A 20,425-nucleotide genomic window follows, 5' to 3' on the forward strand; every position below is an offset into this window, starting at 1 on the left:
TGGAAACACAGCCTCTTTCTTCTATTTGCGGGAACTCGCTCCTTCCTTCAAAGCCAGGGAGGTGGGTGCAGCCTCCAGACCCCACATACATCCCCCTCTCCATAGGGCAGTCTCTGGCTTCCTGGAACACCCTCTGGGTCCTGGGAACTGGCAGTTCCCTTCCAACTAGCCCCTGGAGCCCACTTAAGAGTCGACAGCTCAGCTGCTGTGGGTGAAGCTCTTAGGAACAGGCCAGGAGTGATCCAGGGCCAGCCTGCTCTGGGGACAGCCAAGGCAGCCAGAGCATGGGAAGTAAGTCACGTCCTGTGTCAGTGAGCAAAGAACCGAGAACGTGTGCACGCGTGTGTGTGTGCGTGTGTGTGTGTGTGTGCGCGTGCAGGCACACGTGTCCCAGTGAGTCAGTGTGCCCTTGCTTCAAACAGCTCCTCCCACCGACAAACGTGCTTGTGTTTTCAGAGCTGAGCCTAGCCAGGCTCGCCCACCCCCACAAAAGCCTGGGATCTGCCACTCCTTTAGGAATGCCGGGTTAGGAATTGAGAAACAATGTTCTTTCCAAGAGAATTTTTTTATTATTATTATTTTTCTCTCTTAATTGGATTCAATGTTTCTTGCACCTGACACACAGCCTCTCTGGTGGGGAATTCGGGTTTGTGCAAAGCCAAAAACAATTGTGCCTGCTCAGACCCCAGCCAGCAGCATGGCTGACCTTGACTTGAGCCCCTCTTCCCTGTCTCTGGGCTTTCCTGCTCCCTTCCCTGCATGTCCCCATCTTCTGACCCCTGAGTCTGGCCACCCCCCTGAACTCTCCCTGTCCCCAGGGCATCTTCAAAGGGTCCAGGAGGGATGGGGCCTCCTTAATGCAAAAGTGCCTGAGATGGTTCTTGAAATGCCCTCTTTGTTCTCCTTCTGCTAAGGCCGCCTGATGCCACCCTCCTTCCACCCTACCCAGGACCCTTGCTGGGACACCCACCAAAGAGCCTCAAGGAAAAATTCAGCAGCTGAGCCACGCTGGAGGCCTGGGCTCATGCCCAGAGTCTCCCTGGCCGGTCCAGACTGTTGCTGGCAAAGTCCTAGGCTGACAACACTGCCCAGCCTGTTGGACTAACACTGTGGATGCTGCCTCGCCTGCCTGCCTAAGAAATCCAAATCGCCTTCCTGCTCCTTCTCCTTCCAGCCCCTTCCCAGAGCCTGGCTCCCTGATGTTCAACAAGCTGCTTCTAGCTTCTCACCCTGATGCCAACAGCTGCTGTACTGGGAGTGATCGGGTGCTCTGGGGTAGCAGACGGTCTTGTGTTGCATATAAAAACATGGTGATGCTCTAAATAGCTAAGAATATTGGTCCCCTGAAGTGATTCTTGTGGCATCCCCTTCTCCCTGATCCTCCCCATTGCCCCTTGGCCCCAGGCCCGGGAAAGCCCAGGTTACACGGGGAATACCGTTGCCAGGTTGGGATTCTAGACAAAAATCCTAGAACTCCTTTCTTGCTAGAAATCACCAATACAACCCTTAGTTCCGCAGATATAGTTTTCCGTATAGTTTATAAACATGATAAGACATACAGTTAGGTAAGGGGGTAGGGAAAGGACCTGTGCATTTGTGTATATATATGTAGAGAGTGTGTATATATATATATATAAGTGGACATAGTTATAAAACTGCACCTCCTGTGAGAACCCCATTGCACATGATGAAGTTCTAAATTTCAGCCTCTGATGATCTTGCCTTTGGTAATTGGTTCTTGGAGCCCAGCAGCTGGGCCTGGTCTGCCAGGGTTGCCTGAGACATCAGGAATGAGAGGCATTACCCCCAAAGGAGGGACTGAAGGTGGCACACGGTTGGATTCAGGGCAGGGTGACTAAGCGGCCTCAGGCAAGAGCCAAAATGCCACCTGCTCACCTGCCCCCACATAGCTGGTGGACCCAGCCTCTCGTCTGTTCGCTGAGTCCTGCTTCCTCCAGGGGTGGCGGGGCCCCTTCAGACATCTCCAAATGACCAGGATTCCACAGAGCTCAGCTCCTGTGGTGCACTGTCCCATTGTTGTTAATGAAGGATTCACCTTGCGGCTTTAACTGCCTTGCTGGGCGGATGCTGTCCGTGGTTGCTCGGCGAGGGGGCTGGCTGGGAACAGCTGGGTGGGATGCACTAAACCTCCCTCTGCTTGGGGCTGTACACTTTGGGTTTATAATCCACTGGCCAGGGCCCAGACAGCAGCCGAAGCCTCTACCAGCCTTTGCCTGAAACCCAGCAGATCCTCCACTTGTAAAAATAGAAAAGAAATCCTGTTCCTTGGTGGACATGTAGCAATGCTGGGTGCTGGCACCCCGCGTCCTCAGCGGAGAGTGACCACCAGCCCCAGTATCCAGGCCAGGAGCGAGGCCCTCAGGGAGGTGCCCAAGGAGGCCTGCTGCACCCCGCTGGGGGCACGGATGGGGGTCCTTCGGGCACACTTGCCCTTCCTCTTGGGCCGTGATGTGGGCATGAAGTCAAAGCTGAACTTGTGCTGGTAGTCGGGGGCGTAGTCCTGCAGCTCGGGGGCCTGCTTCCCAGAGCCTGCCTTCGAGACCTGGTTGCGATTCCTATGGCTGGTGCAGTTCTTGCCCGGCTTCTTGGAGCCTGACCGAGAGCCGGGCAGATGGCCGTGTGGGTGACCCTTGTCCCTGGCAGGGCCGTGGGGGGGCGGGTGGTGCTCTTTGCGGGTGGCCCTGTCGGTGGTGGTGAGCGTGTGTGACTTGATCTGGTGCGGGGACACCGGCCCCGTGCAGTTCCGGAAGTCCTCGGCCCTCAGCAGCTTCAGGTCTTGGCCGTGCAGACGCTCGGGGGACACGCAGGGGACGGCCGAGCTGGAGCCCCGGAACCTCTGCAGCCATTCCCACAGGGAGCGCGCCCGGCAGCCACAGTCCCAGGCGTTCCCATTGAGGCGGAGGAACTCCAGGGCCCCCAGGGGTGCCAGGCAGTCACCTGGCAGCTCAGAGAGACTGTTGTTGAAGAGGAAAAGGGTGGTCAGCCTGCGGAGGTCGTGGAAAGCCTTGTGATGGACCCACTGCAGCTGGTTCTCATGCAGCAGCAGCCGGTCCAGATTCACCAGGCCCCGGAAGGTGTCCTGGCCCAGGCTCCACAGCTTGTTGCCGTGGAGAAACAGGTGGCTGAGGTTGACCAGGTCCACAAAGATGTCATCCTGGAGGTACTCGATGTGGTTGTCCTGCAGGTAGAGGTACTGCAGGCTGTGCAGGCCGCCAAAGATGCCGGCCGGCAGGGCGCTGAGCCCGCACTTGTAGAGGTAGAGGGCGTGGAGCTTCACTAGGCCCTGGAAGGTCTCGGGGGCCAGCGTCCGCAGCTGCCGGTTGTCGCCGAGGTCTAGCTCCTCCAGGTGCACGAAGCCCTGGAAGGTGTTGGGGTCGATGAAGGTGATGTTGTTGGAGTAGATCCACAGGGTGACCATGGCCGGGCTGAAGTGGCCCTGCCGCAGGAGGGTGATGTGGTTGTTCTGCAGGAAGATGCGCTCACTGTCCTCCGGGATGCCCTCGGGGATGGCGGCGAAGTTGTGCGCCTGGCAGCTGACTGTCATGGGCGCGGGGTAGCACACGCAGTCCCGCGGGCAGCCGCCGCCCAGGGGCAGCTCCCCGGCCAGCAGCAGCAGCAGCAGTTCCACACAGCACCCTGGAGGGGAGAAAGAGAGCACAGCCAGGTCACGGGGGTGGGGGGGGGTGGGTGCTGCCCGGGAGATGAGACACTCCGAGACACTCGGAGAAGCCGAGCTCCACGGGTATGTGAGCCTCCTTAGTCGCCGGGGCTCTGTCCTCGTCTTAGCCGCACTCAGCGATCTGGGGACTGGGGTCATGGCCCCCTGACTCCTGATGGCTTCCCACGCCCTGGCGCCCCACCTCTTCTGGGGGTTTCTATTCCAGCCTGGGTTGTGAGGTGGGTTGGTGTAGAGGCTGCGGTCCCCCTATATTAGGCAGACTTCTTTAGCCCCACCCCTCAAACCCCTAGCCCAGCCCACAGCTTCTGAGCCCCGCCCCCTTAGGCCCTGTCATCCTGGCTAGGATTGGGGTCACCGCCCATGGACCCAGCAGCCAGCCTCGGGGGTCCTGTCCCCCTGGGGTCCCAGCTCTGCCACTTACTTGTCTTTATCTGCAAGAGCAGATAGTGGGGCTGGCTCCTGTTCTAACAAAGTAAATATCTCACATGGGCTCCTGAAGCGTCTTCTTATTTCAATTATTCCCAATAACAAACAAAGCGAGCAGGCATGTCACCAAAGTTTATCTTGAAAGATTCTCATTTACAGTGCCTTCCACGTCCTCAAGCATGCATCATTCCCCCATGACTTAAGTTTCCTCATTCCTAAGTAATAATAGTTGTTCTCTGCAAAGGACACGTGTGTGTATGTGTGTGTGAGACAGAGAGGGACAGAGAGAGAGGAGGACTGCGGGAGGCACCAGGACTGATGGTTCTGGGGTCCTAGGAGTAGCCAGAGAGAGACTGTCCCCCACTGCGGTCCACCGTCTGGTCCCTCCCGTCTCCCCCCTTCTCCCCCTCTCTCTGGAGATCCCAGGCTACCACTGCAAATCAGGCCTTGCCTCTCGATTGTCCAGAGCATTTCCTCTGTAGCTTCTCTCTAATTGGGCATTAATTAGGCATTCGTTAATGGATCCTTAAAATAATTTATTTTCGGATGTGTCCAGCCTGTGGTCGGATAACAGCCACGTACTCATTATCGCAGCAGCCTCATTATGGATGATCGTCATTACCTGCCTTTTTCCAGGGTCGCAGCTGCCCCGAGCAGCCTGGCAGGCACGCCAGTGTTGTGGGGACCGGCTCCAGGCCTGTAGACCCCCGCCCTGCAGGGCCAAGCCGTCATCTCATCCCTGCCGGGGTTGGCTTCCTGATCCTTCCCTTCCAGCTTGGCTGATCACAGGCCTCTGGGGAGAGCTGGGTGCCTAGGGCAGTTCGGCTGGTTCTTCCAGCTGCCAGCTGTACCCAAAGCATATTGAATGAGAGAACTAGCCCTCCCGGCCACTCTCGGGCTGGCCCCTACTCCCAGTCTCAGGCCGGCCGCTGCCCCAGAGCTGCCTTCCTGGGCTCCAGCGGACCTCACCACCCCTGCCACCCTCTCTTTCCTCCCAGAAACGGCATCGTAAATAAGTGACAGCTCCCAGCTGTTGGGAGTTATGGGCTCCCAGAGAGTGGCAGCTGCTTCCTGTCCCCCTGTAATCACCCGCTTCAACAACGTTTCCAACACATAAAAATCATCGCACATAATTCGGTTTCTGCATAATTGTGTTGGGTTGCGATTTCAGAGCAATTATGACCTCGGCGGTTGTGGCGATGGTGGCAGAGCAGCTGTGAGTTCCCATTCTGGGCTGGGCCACGCTCTCTGCGGCCCCTGCCCCGCTTCAGTCATTGCCACCATTGAATAGTCTGCAGCCCCAGCCCCAGGCAGGGGGGCCTTTTCAGCCTCAGTTTCCCCATGTGTAACAAGAGTAGGAGAGGATCGCTATGCCAGCACTCCCTGAATGAAGTCTGTTCTCACCCACTACTGCCCACCTAGGTCTGGCCAGGGGCCTCCAGCCCTTCAGGAGGAGACTCTGCCTTGGGAGGACCCCCTAGGAGCCTGGCCCCCAAACCCAGGCTGACTCTCAGGGAGCCTGCCCACTGCCTTGAGCCTCCAACACGAGGGCTGGGAGGAGGGCCCAGCAAATTCCGGGTCCACCTTCCACACAGCCTGCCACCCCATCTCCCCTTGCTCATCTCTGCTCCTCCGCCCGGCCCAGATGGCCCTGGGGAGGCGCCTCCACCCTGCCACCCTGAGGGAGCCCAGGGTCCCCTTCCTAGCTCAGGGACATTCAAGGCACTCACTGTGCTGAAGGGGACAGGGCCACAAAAGACCCCCACCCCCACCCCCTGGAGTCTTGCAAAGACAAGGCACTTCCTTTAAGTCAGGCAGGGAACGCGGCCCGCAGTGGGAGCAGGCTGAACCCTGGCAGGCTCAGTGTTAATACCACCGACATTTATGCAGCTTATAGAGTTTACAGAGTGCTCTGCTCACATTCCTCGGAGCCTCAGAGCTATCCTGTGTGGTGGGGGGTGGTGGGGGAGGAGGTTTCCTGCCCCCAGACCTGGGGTGGGTCAGATAGCCCTTCTGCCTACTACTGTGGCTCTGTCTCTGAAAGGCCCTGGGTGGGGGTTTTCTGAAGTCATCCTCAGAGAAGCTGAGGGTGCTCCATAAAAACCACACCCTTCCCTCAGGCACGTGCCCTGGGGGTGCTGGGGTACAGGGAAAGCCGGGCAAAGACCCCGGTTTGGGTAAAAGAGCCAAAAGTCCAAAAATCTAGGTGTGGCCTTAGCGGCTGGCCTATGAACACATTTTGGCAGGTGGGAGGGGTCAGGTATTGTGGGTGGGGGCAGGGGTATAAAGGTGGCACTCAGGGCCAGAGCCTGAGAGGGACCCAGGAGGAGGCAGGGACCCCAGGCGATGCTTACAGCTGCTCTCCATCCTCTGGTACCGTCCAGGTGCCAGGGGACCCGGGCCAGTGGCTGCTGCCCTCTCCCACTGGGCACTGCAGTGGGTCTCAACTGAGTCTGCTTCTCCAACCTGGAAGCTGGTTCCATCTCCAAGGCCCTGGACCAACTCTCCCAGCCTATCCCGCCTCCTCTGCCCGAGCCAGCGTGTGCCCTGGTCATGGATCATCACCCTGCCTATTTCTTCCCAGGGAGGCTGGCACTGCTTCGCCACAGCTCCTCCTGTGCCCCTGTGCCTGCTCTGTGTGGCCCATGGGAGCCTCGACCCACTGATTACTGATTAATGTACTAACAATGACACTGGTGCCTTTGCTGTGCGTTTTAAGATTGCAAATTAGCATGGATACAAGTCTCCGTGGAGGAGCCTTATGGTTCCTCCCATCAGCTTCCTTGCCCCCTCCTGGGGAGCAAGGAGGTCTCTCTACCTGAGGGGGCTGGAGAAAGTAAGGTGCGGACTCAAACTCCGGACTTCCTCTGGCTCTCATCCTCCACTGTCTCCTCCCCTGATCCCCCTTCCTCCCCCTGCTGCCCGCCTACTCCAGGGGCATCCACCTGATTGTTACTCGGCTGCTCCCAGACCTCCTGGCCTCCCACACACAGATCTGCAGCCTCATTCATTCCTTCTTCCATTCAACACTTGCCGCCAAAGTCCTGGAGTATGCAGAGTGCCCGGGTAGGGAGGGGACTGGGAAGAACTTGGCAGGCGGGTTCTATTCCTGGGTTGGGAAGATGCCCCTGGAAAAGGAAATGGCAACCCACTCCAGTATTCTTGCCTGGAGAATCCCATGGACAGAGGAGCCTGGTGGGCTACAGCCCATGGGGTCACAAAGAGTCAGACACGACTGAGTGACTGAACACACACACACACACAAGCAGATGGGGGTCTCAATGCCAGACTGTCCAGCAGGCGCCAGGCCCAGAGTAGGCGCCTTGGTGTGTGCATGGCAAAGGCACTTGCTGCCTTGTGCCACTTCCTCCATGAAGTCTTCTTGCTTCCTTGCCAGCACAAAGGATGTGCAGAAAAGGAGAGCCATCACTATCTTCATGTCCTGTGTGTGTGTGTGTGTGTGTGAGTGCGTGCTCAGTCGTGTCTTTTTGCGGCCCCATGGACTGTAGCCCACCAGGCTCCTTTGTCCATAGAATTTTCCAGGCAAGAATATCGGAGTAGGTTGCCATTGTCTCCTCCAGGGGATCTTCCTGACCCAGGGATCGAACCCACATCTCTTGCATCTCCTGCATTGGCAGGTGGGTTCTTTACCACTGTGCCACCTGAGAAGCCAGTCTTCATGTCCTCTTTGCCTCAAACCCCCAATCCCTCACCTGCTGAGCAGGGACCTATGAGTAGCCTGGGTGAGTAGCCTGGGCTTGGGCAGGCCCCTCACCCAGACTCAGCAGCCCATTCACAAGCTGTGCCTATGAAAAGTTCCATAGGGGCTGGACCTCGTGGGCTGGGTGGAAAGGGCATTCCAGGCAGAGGGCAGCACGTGCCAAGGTACTGAGGTGGGGAAGTAGGCAGCAAGCCCTGTCTTACCTCTGCCCTTCTCTTAGCCTCTACGCAGCTTGAACTCGCCAGAGAAGGCGATGGCACCCCACTCCAGTACTCTTGCCTGGAAAATCCCATGGATGGAGGAGCCTGGTAGGCTGCAGTCCATGGGGTCGCTAGGAGTTGGACACGACTGAGCGACTTCACTTTCACTTTTCACTTTCATGCATTGGAGAAGGAAATGGCAACCCACTCCAGTGTTCTTGCCTGGAGAATCCCAGGGACAGGGGAGCCTGGTGGGCTGCCGTCTATGGGGTCGCACAGAGTCGGACATGACTGAAGTGACTTAACAGCAGCAGCAGCTTAAACTCCTTAAGAGGCTGTAACTACGGCTTAAGCTGGGTGAGGGCTTTCCAGGGCTGGGGAGGCCAGAGAGCTCCCCACTGGGACCAGCACCACTGATAGGGCCCCTGCTCCTCTCTCAGGGGCCCTGCAGCTTCCCTGCCCCAGAAACAGGAAGGGAGCTAACCAAACGGGACCCAAGCCTGTACCAGAACCGAGCGGCAGGTTCCTTACATGGCATCCCCCTGCTACCCCACAGGTGGGAGGCACAGAGGGGAGGGGCCAGCCAAGGCCACGCGGCTGGCGAGCAGGACAGTGGGGGCATCCTTGTCTGAGGACTGGTCCGCCCTCCCCGGCCCCAAGGTCTCGGGCCTCACTCTGGCCTGAGTCTGGTGCCTGCCCCTCCCCACACCCACGTAGGGTGCCAGCCCGGTGGGCTGATAGCCCCCGGAGCCACCAGGCAGCTCCACGGGGCTCTGGAGACTTCGAGACCAGTCAGCCGTGTGGTCAGACCTCCTGCCTCTGCAACCTGCTCCCCCTGCATGGGGCTCGGCTCCTGGTCCCCCTGCTGCCCCAGCCTGGCCTGGCGCTCCTCTCCAAGCCAATCGATGCTAACGGGATGGCTCTGCCGCCAATAATGGCCTCAGGCCAAGCCGGCTGTGTTCACAGAGTGACTGGCGCCTCCAGCCACGCGGCACTGCCCCTCTGTGCCACACCCAAGCCCAGGTCACTTCTGGAGACAAAGAAGCCAGCTGGGGCGGAGCTGGGTTTCCCTCCTCTTGTCCTTTCCGTGCCCGGTGCATCGTGCCTCCAGCCTTCTGCATGCGCCGTCCCCTCTGCTAGAAGCTTGCCCCAGGACACCTGCAGGGCTCCTGCCCTCACCTCTCCGTTCAAGCCCCTCCCCTTGTCACCTGCTCAGGGAGGCCTTCCCCAGCAGCCTTTGAAAATATTTGTTTATTTATTTAGGGGCTTTCCTGGTCGCTCAGACAGTAAAGAATCTGCCTGCAATGCAGGAGACCTGGATGGGAAGATTCCTTGGAGAAGGGCCTGGCAACCCACTCCAGTATTCTTGCCTGGAGAATCCCATGGACAGAGGAGTCTGGTGGGCTGCAGTCCATGGGGTGGCAAAGAGTTGGACACAGCTGAGTGACTAACACTTTCAATCCATTTATGTTTTTTGGCCACACCACCAGCTTGTGGGATCTTAGTTCCCCAACAGGGATGAAACCCAGGCCCTCGGCAGTGGGAGCACAGAGTCCTAACCACTGGACCGCCTGGGAATTCCGCCCCCACCGCCTCCATAGCCTATTTTAAATGACCCCTTCCCTGTTTTACTTTTCCGCATAACATTTCTTCTTTCCTAATAAATTCCCGTCACTTTTTAATTGATGTTATTTTCTGTCTTCCCTCACTGGAGGGGCAGTTCCATGAGGAGTGATCTTGTCTAGTGTTCCCTGCTGTGCCCTCAGGGCCTAGAACAGTGCCTGACACACAGTAGGTACTCAGGAAGAAAACCCTAGGCCCAGAGCTCATAGTGAAGTCCTCAGTGATGTCCGACTCTTTGCGACCCTATGGACTGTAGCCCATCAGGCTCCTCTGTCCATGGGATTCTCCAGGCAAGAATACTGGAGTGGGTTGCCATTTCCTTCTCCAGGGGATCTTCCTGACCCAGGGATCGAACCCAGGTCTCCCGCAGTGCAGGCAGACGCTTTACCCTCTGAGCCACCGGGGAAGCCCTAGTAGGTGCTCAGTAAACACAATGGTCTTGATTAGTACACAGGCCTCCGGGGTGAGCAGAGACTCCACTGTGGCTCTCTTTCAAGGGCCCAGCACAGAGGTGACCCAGGAGGACTGGGGAGGGAGGGGACGCGCCGGGCCTGCCTGGGGCCTGGGGCAGCGTGACCAGCACAGGTTTGTCTGGGACTCAGGAGTTTCCCAGCATGCAGGACTTTTAGTGCTAATGCCTGAAAGTCCCAAACAAATGTCAATCAAACTATCTGGGGGCCAGGAGTGCCGTGGCCCCCCCAAAAATACTTCTGGCCACAGGATGAGGAGCGAGTAAACAGGCAGGCATGAGGGACACTTGTTCTCCAGGCCCGCACCTCAGACCCTGTGGCTGCAGCTTGAGGCCTAGACAGAGCCTGTGTGTGTGTGCGTGTTCGTGTGTCTCTGCACATCTACATGTATGTCTGTCTATGTGTGTGGACATGGCCGTGTGCACATACCTGCGTGCCCGCATGTGCATATTTCAGCAACCTTTATCTCTGGAGACCATCGAGGGGGCTGGGCACCCAGCCCTTTCATCCTGAGTGTTCCTGAACTCCACCCCAGGGAGGGGGCCGGCCTCTTCCGAGGAGAGGCACACCCGCCCGTGACATTCCCGTCTTATCTCAGCGCCCACTCTGGCTTTGCCTATAGCTCCCGCTCTCCTCCTGACACGCTGAATTATGTACCCACCCCAAGCCCCTCCAGCACACTAGGATCACTCTCAGCCGGGAAGTGGGCGGCACCTTATTGGAATAACCTTTCAGCTTTCATCTGCTGCAGCTAGTCCCCCGAGCGGGCCTGGCCAGGAACGCCGTGCTAATTGGGCCGCCAAGCTCTCAGGAGGCCTTGTTGGAGCAAACTCAGCCTCCTCTCTCCTCTGCCTAACCGTATCTATCACTTCCTCGCTGCGGGGGTCCCTGCATGGGATGGAGAGGTGGGGGAAGTACACTGCAGGCCGGCACAGGCAGCTCTGTGTCCATGAACTGCCTGGGCCTGGGACCAGTCCCAAAGGCAGCACGTTTCAGCTGGACAAGCTCAGACAGGTCACTAAACCTCCACAGCCTCAGTTTCTCAGTCCGAGAATGGAGACTTGGAGCACATGCATTCTTGGGTGTTGGCAGCACTCATTGAGGCTGTACTCTGAACTGGTACCCAGACTGGCTGCAGGGCGGGGCATCCCCAAGGCTGAGGGCTGCCATCAGAGGAAGCCACTGCCTCCCCACCCCCCACCCTGTGGACCCTGGCTTTCACCCCACCCACCCTGGCACTCCCAGACCCCAGAGGCCTGGCAGAGGGACCTGATGGATTAGATTCCAAGTCACGGCTTAACCTCAAGTTCCTGCCAGGTCTTGGCTGCCCCAGGGCATAGCAGGTGGGAGGGCCAGGTCTTGACCTTTGTACTTGGCTCTCTCTCCCAGTCCATCCCCCCACACACTGCCAGCTCTCTGCACAAAGCCCTGGTCATATGAGCTCTATCTTCACTTTGCAAAGCTGCCCTGGGGCTTATAATATGTGCTCAGTTCAGTTCAGTTCAGTCCAGTCGCTCAGTCATGTCCGACTCTTTGGGACCCCATGAATTGCAGCATGCCAGGCCTCCCTGTCCATCACCATCTCCAGGAGTTCACTCAGACTCACGTCCATCGAGTCAGTGATGCCATCCAGCCATCTCATCCTCGGTCGTCCCCTTCTCCTCCTGCCCCCAATCCCTCCCAGCATCAGAGTCTTTTCCAATGAGTCAACTCTTCGCATGAGGTGGCCAAAGTTCTGGAGTTTCAGCTTTAGCATCATTCCTTCCAAAGAAATCCCAGGGCTGATCTCCTTCAGAATGGACTGGTTGGATCTCCTTGCAGTCCAAGGGACTCTCAAGAGTCTTCTCCAACACCACAATTCAAAAGCATCAATTCTCTGGTGCTCAGCCTTCTTCACAGTCCAACTCACATCCATACATGACTACTGGAAAAACTATAGCCTTGACTAGATGGACCTTTGTTGGCAAAGTAATGTCTCTGCTTTTGAATATGCTATCTAGGTTGATCATAGCTTTCCTTCCAAGGAGTAAGCGTCTTTTAATTTCATGGCTGCATTCACCATCTGCAGTGATTTTGGAGCCCCAAAAAATAAAGTCTGACACTGTCTCCACTGTTTCTGCTACTCAAATTTGCTTCTCAGTCTGTGGGCCCCAGAACCTGGGCTGTGGCCACCAGGACTCCAAGGCTGGGGACAAAGGCCTCTGAAAGCCAGCCCTCCCAGGGAGAGGTTCTGGGCCCTCTCTGCTCCATCTGGAACCAACTGTCTGTCCCCACAAACCCCAGAAAACTGTAGGCCCACCTGGAACCGGACAGGCCCCCTGACACCCACGTGGTGTGATTACTGGGGCTGGGAAACTCTGCGGGGGTGGGACAGTCCTGAGGGGCAAGTGTCCATTCAGATGCCTTCCTAGAGGGCTTCTGAGGGCGTGTGAGAGAGGGGAGTTGGGGGAGTGCTCTACCAATCCCTGAACGAAAACAGAAGATGGAACCCAGCTTTTGAGAAGCAGGAGCAGAGCTCTCCACCCGGGCCCCTCATTCTGAGTCCCTGGAGCAGCCACTCCTTCCTTTCTGTTTATGAAAAGCCTTCAGAACTCACGTCCTGTTTATCGATCACCCCATCCTGAATCTAGCTTCCAGTTCTTTCATTCATGTGAGGAACAGCTCCGCGCTTGGTGCTACCAGTAAGAGTCGTGGCTCCTTCCCTCATGAAGCTTACAGTCTAGGGGGAGATGATGTAAACAACCAGAGATGCCCAAACAGATTGCTGGGCACTGGGGGCACAGGAAGGCGGTTTAAGACAGCTGAATGAATGAATGGCCTCTCTGAGCAGTGGGTGACACCTAATGTTAAGAAGGAGCTGAAGAACAGCTTTCCAGGCAGTGGGAACTACAGGTGCATAGGTCCTGGGGCAGAACTGAACTTGGTGTGGATGAGAGGGACACGTGATGGGGTCAAAAAAGGCTTTAAAAGGCTCAGTCAAGAGTTTAGTTCTGGGACTTCCCTGGTGGCACTGTGGATAAGAATCCGCCTGCCAGTGCAAGGGACATGGGTTCAATCCCTGGTGGGGGAAGATCCCATAGGCTGCGAAGCAACTGAGTCCGTGTGCCACAGCTATTGAGCCTGTGCTGTAGGGCCTGGGAGCTGCTGTGAAGCCGGCGTAACCTAGAGCCTCTGCTCCACAACTACGGAGCCCGTGTGCTGCAACTACTGAAGCCTGTGCGCCTACGGCCACATTCCGAAACAAGAGAAGCCACTGCAATGAGAGGCCGGTGCCCCGCACTGAAGAGCAGGCCCAGCTTGTCGCAGCTAGAGGAAGCCGGCACACAGCAGTGAAGACCCCGCACAGCCATAAATAAACAGAGTTTGGATCTGATTCTGTTTCTGACAGGAAACTGAAGTACTAGCAACCTGATCAGATTTGGGGGGAGCATGGATTTGTGGGAGCAAGAAAGGAGGCAGGGAGGCCTACGGCTGTCATCCACGAGAGACATGGAGGATTCAGAAGGGGTAGAGGCCATGGAGACAGACAGCAGTGGACAGGCTGAGAAACATCCGGGGTGCGGAGCTGACAGGACATACGGATGGACTGTTGTGAGGGAGACAGGAGGCTGCAGAGGGTAAGAGCACAGCAAGACGGGAGGAGCCTAGGAAAACAGGCTTCGGGGCCGCGAGGAGCTCCGCTTAGGATGAACAAAGTCATAAATCTTATAGAGATGATTAGCTGGAAGCTGGTTGTTCAAAGCTGAAGCCCAGCGGCGAGAAGCACACCTGGGAGGCATCGGCATAGAGATGGTATTTCCATCCATGGGAATGGATGAGGTCACCTCTGAGAGTCAAGAGAGAAGTTAGAGTCAAGACTTCCCTGGCGGTCCAGTGGTTAAGATGCTGCACTTCCAACGCAAAGGGTGTGGGTTCAATCCCTGGTCAGGGAAGTTCCACATGATGCATGGCACAGCCAAAAAAAAAAGAGAGAGAGAGAGACTGCAAGAAGATAAAGGATTGAGGACTCTGGCAACACAGCAGAAAGTGTGTAAAGGAGAAGGAATGGGCGAGGAGGTCAGAGGAAAGCCCGGAAGGTGTGGCATGACCAAAGCCAAGAGTGTTTCGAGAAGGAAGGAGGAATCAGTCGTGATGAGAGTGGCTGAGAGTTTCTGTGAGGACTGGAGAGTGTATTTGACAACGTGGAGGTAATGGGTGATGCTGGACGTTCGCTGCTGGTAGGAAGGTGATGCTGGAATGTTCACTGCTGGTAGGAAGGAGGGGGCAGAAGGCACGTGGGAGTGGGATGAAGAGTGAATGGGAGCTGAGGAGGGGAGACAGCACTGTATCAGACAGCACAGGCTGGGGCACGCTGATGTGACAAGGGACCCAGAATCTCCACGGCCACAACAACAAAGACTGGCTTCTCGCTCAGGCAGGGCAGCTGCTGCTCTGCTCAGGGACGCAGGGGAGAGCTCACCCTCCACCCAGGACACTGCTGGTCTCCTGGCAGAGGGGACAGAGGACTGGCACTTGAGGCTTTCGTTTCCAGGGGTGCATGTCACTCCGGTTCACGCTTCACTGGGCAAGGTCCTTCAGAGAGCCCAGCCTGTCATCGGTAGGAGAGGGACAAAGGCTCCCAAGGGACTCCGGGATCAGCAGCTGGGAGCATCCAGAGGCCATTCACTAGGGAAGCTTGGCTGCAAAGGGAGCAGAGAGTCTGGGTAGGACCTGAAGGGGTGTTGTTTGTTTCCTAAGATGGAAGGAAAGACACTAGAGTCGGTTTGCATGTTCCTGGGGGTGATCCAGGAGGAAAGGGAGAGAGAAACTGATGCCTTAGGAGTGAGAGGACCAAAGAGACCAAGATCCAGAGGTCCAAAGTGGCTCAGGTGTTCCTCCTGAAGAGAGGAGGATGTGTTAGCTTCTGAGGGCTCCTATTTTCTCCTGGAAGTAAGTGGGGTCATCAGCTGAGAGCGGAGAGAGGGAAGCGGGAGGGAGTTTGAGGAGGAAGAAAACAGAATGAAACAGGCCCTCTGTTTGGTGAGAAATCAAGCCACCCTGGTCACACACAAGGTCTGTGGGGACAAGGAGACAACGTGCCTGTAAACCCAGGCTTCCACGGCCACTGCCCCAGGCTCTGCCCAAGCTCTCCTTACCTTTCACTGGACAGGTGGGGCTGTCTGGTCCCTCCCATGAAACCTGCTCAGGTCACTCCCCTGCTGACATTGCCCTGTGTGTGTGCACGTGTGTGTGCTTAGTCGTGTCTGATTCTTTGCAGCCCCATGGACTGTAGCCCACAAGGCTCCTCTGTCCATGCAGTTTTCCAGGCAAGCATACTGGAGTGGGTTGCCACTTTCTACTCCAGACCCAAGGATGGAACCTGCATCTCTTATGTCTCCTGGATTGGCAGGTGGGTTCTTTACGACTAGCGCCACCTGGAAGCCCTCATAGTGCATTAGCTCAGCAAATATTTACTCCCCTACTTTCCTCTGACCAGGCACCGTGCCAAGATGGCTCTGGGGATAAAAGATCCCGTTCCAGGCTTCCATGAACCGAAAGTCTTCCCCAGATGCCTTCAGGAGAGTATGTTACGGACATCTGTCACTCTTGCCAGCCACCCAGTAGCTAAACCCTCTTCCTGTACTTGGCAGATCTTCCAGTTGAGGTAGATGAGCCTTTCCTTCCCTGTGGAAGCTGAAAAGGTCCAGCCCTCACTTTCCCAGCCTCCCTTGCAGCTCCGCCACGACCCTGGGTCGGGGCTCTGCCCCTCGACACGACTACCCCAGACTTCTGAGCTGGGAGTTAATGAGGTGGATACAGAGGGGGCCGAGCGGGACCGACGCTTGCCAGGATGGCAGCAGCAGAAGAGCCAATGGGGGCAGAGGCTGTGATGAGACCCTTAGGTGCTCACTGGAGGTGTCTTTGCCTTCACTTGGGCTGTTGTTCCTACCTGTGGAGTCCCCAGCCCTCTGGGAGATTCTGTGAAGGACTCAGTATACTTCCAAAAGAATTGCCTTTTATTTAAATTAGTCAAGGCAGGTGTCTGTTGCTTGCAAATAAGAATCCTCACAGATGTGAGGTCCCTCCTGCTGAGCGTGACTCCCAAGCCCTCCGTGGTCTGGCCCTGCTCCCCCAGTTCCTGCTCTTTTTGTGGGAGCAGTGCCCTAAGTTTCCTTGGGGTTGGGGGGAAACACCCTCAACTAGTGCCGGGTATGTGGAGCTTATCCAAGCATGTCTGGTGAGTGCATGAATGAATGATTTCGCTGATGTAATTCTAGCCCAAAGCAAGGAAACCAGGTGCTAGAGTTGGCTGAGATGGCTTGTTCTGAGTAAACACATGCGTGCGTGCTCAGTTACTTCGTATCTGACTCTTTGTGACTCTATTGACTGTAGCCAGCCAGGTTCCTACGTCCATGGGATTATCCCAGCAAGAATACCGGAGTGGGTTGCCATTTCCTCCTCCAGGGGAATTTCCCCCACTCAGGGATCGAACCTGCATCTCCTGCAATGGCAGGCGGATTATTTATACCACTTGAGCCACCTGGGAAGTCCAAATATATACAATATATATTTTACAGTAAGTTTTAGCAGTAAGAGAGACCTCGTGCGGAAGAGGGTAATTTACCAGGCATTTCAAGCCTCACCTCACAGACCTTTCTCTTTTGACCCTTTTGCAGAATCTCTCTTGATTGGCTCCTGAAGACACTTGGTAGGGAATGCTTCCAATGGATGTGTGGTGTTCTGTGTGTTAAACTGAGCAGTGGGCTCAGGGATGCTAACTTTCTTATTCTTTATGCCTTATATTTGCTTACATTTACTCTTCAATAAAATAAATAAATCATACAGAAAAAAAATAGCCTGCCGAGTTTAGCTGAGAATCTTAGGTCCCAGGCCTTGAACTGCTGTCTCCTCCCTGCTGGTGGAGCCCCGTACTTTCTATCAGGGACCCTCGTCTGGCCAGCCAGCAGCACAGGACAGCCTCTGACCCTTATCCAGAGAGCTTTAGTCCAGGTGGCAGGGGGCTTCCCGGTGTCCCCAAGCCCTACCTATTTCCCTCCACAAGGTTTTCCTTTAAAGTCACTCTTCCTCACTTGTTTTAGCTTTAAAATAATACTTGCCAATTGTGGAAAATGTGAAATGTATAGAACTAAAAAGGGAGAAAAATCACCACAATCCTATTATCCTTGACAATCATCCACGGGGCCTTCCTGTACCTTCTTACGAGACTTCCTTCATTTATGTAGGGATATATAAAATTTAAATAAAAATTTTATTTAAAGCAATAAAACTGGGATCATGCTATATATGCAGCTCTGAAGCCTGCGTTTTTCTGCCTAACTTATTCATTCGTTCAGCTGCTCTCCAGGTGCCTCCATCTGTGAGTCTCTGCTCTGAGGCAGCCTTGGGGAGCCCAGCAGATAGACTGACCCCACCCTCCAGGAGAATACAGTCTGATGGGAAAACAGACACTCATTGAAGGGCCATATCCATATCTAATCACACCCTGTGCTTGGATGGCATCACCGACTCAATGGACATGAGTTTGAGTAAACTCCGGGAGTTGGAGATGGACAGGGAGGCCTGGGGTGCTGCAGTCCATGGGGTTCCAAAGAGTCGGACACGACTGAGCGACTGAACTGAAGGAGGAGTATAAAGGGAGAGATCCAGGTAGCCAGGAGAACTGTGGGGCTCCCCTTGTCCGTGGGGGTGGGAGGGCTGGGGGTCTGAAGGTTGAGCAGGACTCCACTGGGGTGAGTGGGCATTCCAGGCAGAGGGAACAGCAGATGCTGAGGGTCAGAGGCAACACACAGGCAAGTGATGGAAGATCGGGTATGGTTTTTGAGACTACAGAGGCTCCTACTGTATGGACAGACCATAGTTTATCTTTCTGAGACATTTAGATTGTTTTCCGTTTTTCGCTGCTATAAATCATCATGGCAAAACTGGTAATATCAGTTGCCTCCTGGGAGACTCTCCTGGAAGCTTAGGGACTGGTGTGGAGGGAAATTCACTTGTATACCTGTCAGGAGTTTTCGATTTATTACCGTGTGAATGTACCTATTGATTCTTTTAAGAGTCAGTTAAGCTAAAACTAAATAATATTGAAATGAACATCCTTATGCATAACGCTTTATCCAAATTTTTTCTTTTTTTTTTTTACTCTTTCCCTAAATCAGAGATTCATTATCAGTCCTTCTGACACACGATGAGAGGTCACCCAGAAAGGTTAGTCCATAGAGCCTTACGTTCTGTGCCCAGGAAGTCACCAACCACAGGGTTTTCAGAGACTTGAACTTTTCCTTTGTCTGCCTTCCCATCTGGGCTGTGAGCTACTCAGGAGACAAAAGCTGTGTGCCTCCTACAAAGAGGAGACCTCTGGGGTGGGGAAGCAAAGATGAACACGTGTTGAATCCCTCCTGTGTGACAGATGTACCATCCTGGGAGCATCCACATATACTCTTGAGAGGTGTATGTATGTGTGTTCAGTCGCTTAGTCGTGTCTGACACCTTGCGACCCCCTGGATTGTAGCCCACCAGGTTCCTCTGTCCATGGGATTTTCCAGCAAGAACACTGGAGTGGGTTGACATTTCCTCCTCCAGGGGATCTTCCTGACCCAGGGATCGAACCCTCAACTCATGCGTCTCCTGCACTGGCAGGCAGATTCTTTACTACTGCTTCACCAGGGAAGCCCACTCATTAGATACCCCCCCAGAGATTATTTGTTTATTTATATGTGTTTATGTGGCCGCATCCGGTCTTAGTTGCAGCACACAGGATCTTCACTGAGCCCTGCTGGATCTTTCATAGCAGTGCACTAGCTCTCTAGTTGTTGCATGTGGGCTTAGAGTCCTCTTGGCATGTGGGATCTTAGTTTCCCTACCAGGGATTGAACCTGTGTAGCCTGCGTTGCAAGGCAGATTCTTAACTACTGGACCACCAGGGAAGTCCTTCCCCAAAAAATTATTAGGAAGGTATTCATATCCCAGATAATCATGATGATGTGATCACTAATCGAGGGCCAGACATCCTGGAATGTAAAGTCAAGTGGGCCGTAGAAAGCACCACTACCAACAAAGCTAGTGCAGGTGATGGAACTCCAGTTGAGCTGTTTCAAATCCTGAAAGATGATGCTGTGAAAGTGCTGCACTCAATATGCCAGCAAATCTGGAAAACTCAGCAGTTGCCGCAGGACTGGAAAAGGTCAGTTTTCATTCCAATTCCAAAGAAAGGCAATGCAAAAGAATGCTCAAACTACCGCACAATTGCACTCATCTCACATGCTAGTAAAGTAATGCTCAAAATTCTCCAAGCCAGGCTTCAACAATATGTGAACCGTGAACTCCCTGATGTTCAAGCTGGTTTTAGAAAAGGCAGAGGAATCAGAGATCAAATTGCCAACATCCGGTGGATCATGGAAAAGCAAGAGTTCCAGAAAAACATCTATTTCTGCTTTATTGACTATGCCAAAGCCTTTGACTGTGTGGATCACAATAAACTGTGGAAAATTTTGAAAGAGATGGGAATACCAGACCACCTAACCTGCCTCTTGAGAAATCTGTATGCAGGTCAGGAAGCAACAATTAGAACTGGACATGGAACAACAGACTGATTCCAAATAGGAAAAGGAATACGTCAAGGCTGTATATTGTCACCCTGCTTATTTAACTTATATGCAGAGTACATCATAAGAAACTCTGGACTGGAAGAAACACAAGCTGGAATCAAGATTGCCGGGAGAAATATCAATAACCTCAGATATGCAGATGACACCACCCTTATGGCAGAAAGTGAAGAGGAACTAAAATGCCTCTTGATGAAAGTGAAAGAGGAGAGTGAAAAAGTTGGCTTAAAGCTTAACATTCAGAAAATGAAGATCATGGCATCTGGTCCTATCACTTCATGGGAAATAGATGGGGAAACAATGGAAACAGTGTCAGACTTTATTTTGGGGGGCTCCAAAATCAATGCAGATGGTGACTGCAGCCATGAAATTAAAAGACGCTTACTTCTTGGAAGAAAAGTTATGACCAACCTAGATAGCATATTAAAAAGCAGAGATATTACTTTGCCGACTAAGGTCCGTCTAGTCAAGGCTATGGTTTTTCCTGTGGTCATGTATGGATGTGAGAGTTGGACTGTGAAGAAGGCTGAGCACAGAAGAATTGATGCTTTTGAACTGTGGTGTTGGAGAAGACTCTTGAGAGTCCCTTGGACTGCAAGGAGATCCAACCAGTCCATTCTGAAGGAGATCAACCCTGGGATTTCTTTGGAAGGAATGATGCTAAAGCTGAAGCTCCAGTACTT

General features: G+C 54.5%; 1 protein-coding gene across 1 annotated transcript in view; it reads right to left on the minus strand.

Moving 5' to 3' along the window:
• Nucleotides 1-546: 546 nt before the first annotated feature.
• Nucleotides 547-20,425, minus strand: part of RTN4RL1 (reticulon 4 receptor like 1) — a 76,574-nt gene continuing 56,695 nt past the window's right edge. Inside the window, exon 2 of the mRNA XM_042255498.2 lies at nucleotides 547-3,657. Coding sequence (XP_042111432.1) covers nucleotides 2,330-3,657 — 1,328 coding nt within the window. The 3' untranslated portion in view covers nucleotides 547-2,329. The remainder of the gene's footprint in view (nucleotides 3,658-20,425) is intronic.

This window comes from Ovis aries, chromosome 11, assembly GCF_016772045.2.
Source record: "Ovis aries strain OAR_USU_Benz2616 breed Rambouillet chromosome 11, ARS-UI_Ramb_v3.0, whole genome shotgun sequence".
Classification (NCBI taxonomy): domain Eukaryota; kingdom Metazoa; phylum Chordata; class Mammalia; order Artiodactyla; family Bovidae; genus Ovis; species Ovis aries.